This window comes from Bison bison, unplaced genomic scaffold (genome assembly GCF_000754665.1).
Source record: "Bison bison bison isolate TAMUID 2011002044 unplaced genomic scaffold, Bison_UMD1.0 scf7180017864243, whole genome shotgun sequence".
In the NCBI taxonomy this organism is placed as follows: domain Eukaryota; kingdom Metazoa; phylum Chordata; class Mammalia; order Artiodactyla; family Bovidae; genus Bison; species Bison bison.
In genome coordinates, this window is record NW_011494815.1 from 2073700 (window position 1) to 2080625 (window position 6926).

The 6926-nt window shown below is 44.7% G+C and overlaps 1 protein-coding gene across 1 annotated transcript in view; it reads left to right on the forward strand.

Moving 5' to 3' along the window:
• The window catches only part of GABBR2 (gamma-aminobutyric acid (GABA) B receptor, 2), a 410792-nt gene that overhangs the window by 239782 nt on the left and 164084 nt on the right, over positions 1–6926 (forward strand). Inside the window, exon 6 of the mRNA XM_010847041.1 lies at positions 1–26. Coding sequence (XP_010845343.1) covers positions 1–26 — 26 coding nt within the window. The remainder of the gene's footprint in view (positions 27–6926) is intronic.

Genomic DNA, 6926 nt, shown 5'->3' on the forward strand with positions numbered 1-6926 from the left:
ATATGGCAGCAAAAGTGTTCTGTTGTGTAAGTAACACTTTGGTTGTGTCCTTTGTGTCTTTGGGGAGGTTCATGAAGCTTCTTCTTGAATTCATTCTTACTGCCTGATCCTTAAATAGCATCATAGTGTTATGGAAAGATGCGGGGTCTGGCTGCTCGCTGCTCAAAAGCCAATAAACAGACCAGGTTGGTGGAAGGGAAAGTTTGCTTTATTTCAGATGGCGGCAACTCGGCAGGAGGGTGGATGTCTGTCCAAAGGCCAGCTCCCCACCACTGACAGTCAGTGGGGAAGCTCTTTTATAGACAGATGGAGGGGGCTACATTCAGAAACAGCATAGTCAGCTCTGACAGTCATCATCAAATTGGTCATCAGAGGTCTGACCTGTGTTATCTTGGTTGATTGGGTACAATTAATCTTCAGTTCCAAGGTCTGTTTGTTTCCATTTCTTTGAGGCCATTTTTTAGAATTATGTCGTGGATACAGTCTGGTCATCCTGTGGTTAACTTCTCCACCTGGGGTTACAGTATCTATAAGACAACTCACAGGATATGGCTCAGAGTATTATCTATAGCCCTTGAGAAGAAACTAAAGGTCCTTGACTGTGCTTCATAAGTACATTATTATTATATGGTCTTCTTTGACTGTTTTCCTTTGATTCTGCTTGGTCTCATTTCTCTAATTAAACTTATTCTTTGACCAAAGTTTTCCACAGACAAAAGGCAGGCGGGGGACATGGAGTGGGCAAGGACCATAGCGTCCTGATCCATTTCAACAGGACCAGAGCCTGGCGTGTTGGAAGCAGAGGTGTTATTCTCACTGCTCTTTTCGGGGAGCTAAAACCCCTGGGCTCAGAACAGTTCAGTTGTGGAGAAACCAGGAACCTCAGTTTACTAATCCACTAACCCACTGTCTGGAGAAGGCAATGGCACCCCACTCCAGTACTCTTGCCTGGAAAATCCCATGGATGGAGGAGCCTGGTGGGCTGCAGTCCATGGGGTCTAGAAGAGCCGGACACAACTGAGCGACTTCACTTTCACTTTTCACTTTCATGCATTGGAGAAGGAAATGGCAACCCACTCCAGTACTCTTGCCTGGAAAATCCCATGGATGGAGGAGCCTGGTGGGCTGCAGTCCATGGGGTCGTTAGGAGTCAGACACGACTGAGCAACTTCCCTTTCACTATTCACTTTCATGCATTGGAGAAGGAAATGGCAACCCACTCCAGTGTTCTTGCCTGGAGAATCCCAGGGACGGGGGAGCCTGGTGGGCTGCGGTCTCTGGGGTCCCACAGAGCCGGACACGACTGAAGCGACTTAGCAGCAGCAGCAGCAGCAGCAGCCCACTGTCTAACCATTGCCTTTGTGCTGCCAGCTAGTTCTAAGTCTCCTCAACCCAGCCGTGTTTAATGGAGCAGCGCTGTGTGCACCACACAGGGGGAGACACAGGATTCCAAGGTGGGACGGGGGCGCCTCAAACCCCTTCCTGCCCTGTAAGCCGGGCTCAGAGTGTCAGGCTTAGCACAAACCATCAACCTTTCACTATTTACCACCAAATCCTTTTCATTGTCTGGTGTGTGATAGATGACAAAGTACATTTTTCAACCTTTTATCATTTAAGCTTTTCAGTAACCAAGTGAAGCTACTATTGTTACCCTTGTTTTATAGATGAGGAACTAGAGGTCCAGAGAGGTGGAGGGGCTTGTCCGAGGGTAGAGCCAAGACTCCATCCCCGTTCACCTGATTCCCAATCAGATCCTCTTTTCTCCACACGGTAGTCTAACCTGAGCACATGTAAGAGTTCTAACACGGGAACTATGTCTTTTTATTTTGATGCCCTGGCTCCCCCTCCTGCACCCTAGGGTCAAGAGAGAAGTCAACAGAGTGAGAGCCTAGTCACATGAGTCATTGTCAACCCAATAAGTTCCTCCTCTTAGAATGAGGTTATTCTAGGTCTCGTCTCTAGTGATGGGCCACAGGCCTCTGTTTTCTTTGACCTTTTTTCAGTAACTTGGATGTGATTATAAAAATATGCTTATAGGAATTTTAGAAGTTATGAACTATGTTGGAAGATAGATCCAGGGTGCAAAGAACCTTACCAAGCTGGAATGTTTGGTTAAATCTAGGAAGGCTAAATCTAACTCAGGAGACCCGGGTTCGATCCCTGGTTCGGGAAGATCCCCTGGAGGAGGAAATGGCAATCCACTCCAGTATTCTTGCCTGGAGAATCCCATGGAGGGAGGAGCCTGGTAGGCTACAGTCCATGGGGTCACAAAGAGTTGGACGCGACTGTGCGACTAACATACAATAGAAGGTTATATTAGAACAAACTGGGCTGCCTGTGTCTGAGGTGGTAGAGGCACAGCTGAGGAGTACTGTGCATGTAGAGCAAAAGATACTTGGAGTATCAGGTGACCTCAAGGTTACCATGAGTAACCAGTGTGAGCACAGCCGGCAGGAAGCCAAGGTGGCCATCTGGCTACACACCCACACCAGGGTGGGTGGTCTCTCAGCCGTCTGCTGTAAAGGCCCCACCCAGGGTGTCCTGCTCAGCTCCTGGTGCCCTGTTTTAGAAGAGATGAAGGAACTGAGAAGAGGCCAGAAGTGAGGAGAGAGCAGTGGCTGGAAAACACAGTCATACAAGGATGTTTCCTTGTGAAGGCTCAGGAGCAAAGTGGGAACCGCCCGATCTCTCAAAATAGAAGGGAGGAGGCAGAAGCTACTGGCTGCCGTTTCAGGGACGTCTCTTGAGTTTAGCACTTAGCGCTCAAAAGTCAGTCTGCTTGGGCTTGGACCACTGGTCTGCAGCTTAGTAACTGAATATGGGCTTGTTGACACTTTCTGAATCTCAGTTTTCTCATCTGTAACATGGGGATAATAATAACACCTGTCTTATAGGGTTGTTGCAGAGATTAAATGAGCAAAAACACTTTGCATAATGCCTGACATACAGTGAACTCTCCACAGATGTCAGCAATATTTTTTTGTTTATGTAGGTTTCTGAGGATGGAATGAACCACCGTTGGGCTGGCAAGGTTACTAACTGGTAAACTTTACAAGATTGTGTTAAGCATCCTATGTCTCAGTTAAGGATTACAAGGAGTTTTTCATATGAAAATCTAAGGAGGAGCAAGAGAAAAATTGAAAAAACAGAGCAAATTGATTTAATACATTTTACTTCAAACTCATAATACCTCACATGTTACCATCTAAGGTCCAGAAACGGCCCATTTGAAAAAGGAAAATAATGCTCCAAATTAGAAGACATAAATATTTAGAGAAGAAGATGAATTTTATCCCCACATATCCCCAAAGCCTTGTAAACAACTGGCACACAGTAAGTGATTATTGATCCAATAGGAAAAATAAATCAATAAAAATGACCCAGGAAGACGTCACACTGGGCCCTGGCCATCTGTTTGTACAAAATGTAGACAGACCTCCTGTTCTGATTTGAGCCAAACCCTAAGCCAAGGTGTGGCTGTGATTTCCCTCCGTGCTGGGATTATTTTCCGAGTGGCATTTCCAGCAGTGTGGTTTCCATTTCGGAACAGACGCCGTGGCTGTCTCCCTCTTGAACAAAAGCCCCAGGCTGCTTGCCTTCCACAGCACGGGACATCGTCTTACCTTCTCATCCCCACTTTCCTCTTCCTCTTAGACGTTGGGCATTTTGAAGGGGCCTTTCTCTTAAAGTCTTTGCTGGCAGCTTCATTCATTGAGTTTCAGAAGTTTTGTGTTTGGCATTTATTCCGTGTGTCAGATCCTCAGATGGACCTCCCGGTCAGGATTTTCCGTCTTACATGCTTAGGAAGGAGCTCTTCTGGCAGGCATGGAAGATTCCAAGGAGAGTCTGCTCAGTGTCTTCACACTGGATCAAGACTCTGACGTATGGTGGAGGGAGAGGCTGCTTAGAGCAGAGATGCAGGGCCTTGCTGCCTGTGTCAGGGTCAGGGTCCAGGCGCAACCGGATGGAGACAGCCGTGTCTTTGCCATCCAAATGCCACATGCAGTGCAAACTTTGTAGCATGTTGCTGCGTGTTCTTGAGATTGGACCTGCCACCAATGAGAGGGCAGAGTCCAGCAAATGCAAAGCCTCTTTATAGCCCTCTGGCAAAATGTTCACTTTGGCTCCAGCAAAGGATGAGCGTGACCTGTCACTTCTCTCTGCTTGGTGGTCTGTTCTAAATTCTCGAGCATTCTGACCTGGGTTCTGGTTTTAGTTCTGCCAGCTTTGTGACCTCAGACAGGCCACTGTGGAACTCCAGTCCCCAGCTGCCTCACTCCTAAAGTGGAAGCGATGACCTCTGTCTTATGTGCCTCATTGGATGGTTGAGAGGCTTAAACAAGGTCACCAGAGAATGACCATCATCCCAACTGTGAACTGCGTTACTGATGTGAGGATTTATTGCTATTGTGGTTGTGAAATGCCTGTAAAAGGGAAATATCCTTCTTGCATGGGGAGGTGAGAAGGCAAAAGGAAACTTAATAAAAAGAGGAAATTGGATTTTAAAATTACCTCATGGCCACCTGTCTGCAGCTAATGAGAACAGAGTGGTTCATGGGACTGAAGAACATGGGCTTAGGACGGCCCATCATTACCTGGCAGGGCTGTTTGGTGGCCACAGGGCCTGAGACCTACTAGAGGTCTACTAGAGGCAAAAAAAAAAAAATGAAAAGCAAGGTGACCAAGTCAACTGAAAGTGTGTTCAGTCACTCTACAACCAGTTATGGACGTCCTTTATACATCAGGCACTGTGCTCAGCACTGGGGACCCTGGGAAGAGCAGACACCACCCCCCACACCACCCCAAAACTCCCTATTTGGCAACGGAGACAGACAAAGATACTAGCAGCTTATTAAAGGTCAGTGTCCCACAATCTCAGCTCTTCTGAACGTGGGAATGCTGAAATGGAGGCCCGGAGGCTCCTCTGCAGTTGCTGTAGACATTAGATGCTATATTTAAGCCCAGTCCACCTCCCTTGCAGGAGAGCCTTTTAGACCCTCACTCAAAACCCGTGTACTTTTTTTCTGCGCATGTGTTTAACAATCCCTGCTTTCCATAGCAATTTAAAAGCAGCAGATTCGGAGTGGGGAGAGGGATTTAATGACAGTGAAAGTGACAGCCTAGACCTGACAGTTGGGAAGGAGACAAACCCATCAAAAACGGATCAAAAGCTCCAAGAACAACAGTCTGGGGCCATTTGGTATTTGGACCGATCTTCCCTATGTTCAAAAGTATCACTGCCCATAGCCCAAACAATGGCTAATGTTCAGAATAAAGCCTTGAGTTACCAAAATGAGAATGGGATGAGAAGGAGCAGCTGAAATGTTCCTGCACATAGTCTTGGCCAAGCATGTACACATATTACCTCATTTATTATTGTTGTTATTATGTTATTGAAGTATAGTTGATGTACAGTGTTGTATTAGTTTCTGGTATACAGCAAAGGATTCAGTTATATATACATTTTTTCATATTCTTTTCCATTGTGGTTTATTATAGGATATTGAATATAGTTCCCTGTGCTATACAGTAGGAGCTTGTCATTTATCTGTTTTATATATACTAGTTTGTATTTGCTAATCCCAAACTCCTAATTTATCCCTTCCCCCTTCCCCTTTGGGTAACCATAAGTTTATTTTCTATGTCTGTGAGTCTGTGTCTGTTTTGTAAGTAAGTTCATTTGTATCATATTTCAGATTCCATGTATAAGTGATATCATATGGTATTCTTCTTTGTCTGACATTTCACTTTAGTATGAAATCTCTAGGTTCATCCATATTGCTGCAAATGGCATTATTTTATTCATTTTTAGGGCTGAGTAATGTTCCATGTGGTACACATGGTATATCTGTACCACATCTTTTTTTTTTCGATGTTGAGTCACATCATGATTTTTATATTATTAAAACTGTGATGTAAGAATTGAAAGTGAAGGGTTTTTTTAAATTTATTTATTTTAGTTGGGGGCTAATTACTTTACAATATTGTAGTGATTTTTGCCATACATTGATATGAATCAGCCATGGGTTTACATGTGTTCCCCATCCTGAACCCCCCTCCCACCTTCCTCCCCATCCCATCCCTCTGGATCATCCCAGTGCACCAGCCCTGAAGACCCTGTCTCATGCATGGAACTTAGACTGGTAATCTGTTTCATATATAATATACGTGTTTCAATGCTATTCTCTCAGATCTTCCCACCCTCACCTTCTCCCACAGAGTCCAGAAGACTGTTCTATGCATCTGTGTCTCTTTTGCTGTCTCGCATATAGGATTATCGTTACCATCTTTCTAAATTCCATATATATGTGTTAGTATACTGTATTGGTGTTTTTCTTTCTGGCTTACTTCAGTCTGTATAATAGGTTTCAGTTTCATCCACCTCATTAGAACTAATTCAAATGTATTCTTTGTAATGGCTGAGTAATACTCCATTGTGTATATGTACCACAGCTTTCCTATCCATTCGTTTGCTGATGGACATCTAGGTTGTTTCCATGTCCTGGCTATTATAAACAGTGCTGTGATGAACATTGGGGTATATGTCTCTTTCAATTCTGGTTTCCTTGGTGTGTATGCCCAGCAGTGGGATTGCTGGGTCATATGGCAGTTCTATTTCCAGTTTTTTAAGGAATCTCCACCCTGTTCTCCATAGTGGTTGTACTAGTTTGCATTCCCACCAACAGTGTAAGAGGGTTCCCTTTTCTCCACACCCTCTCCAGCATTTATTGCTTGTAGATTTTTGGATAGCAGCCATTCTGACCGGCGTGAGATGGTACCTCATTGTGGTTTTGATTTGCATTTCTCTGATAATGAGTGATGTTGAGCATCTTTTCATGTGTTTGTTAGCCATCTGTATGTCTTCTTTGGAGAACTGTCTGTTTAGTTCTTTGGTCCATTTTTTGATTGGGTCATTTTTCTGGAAT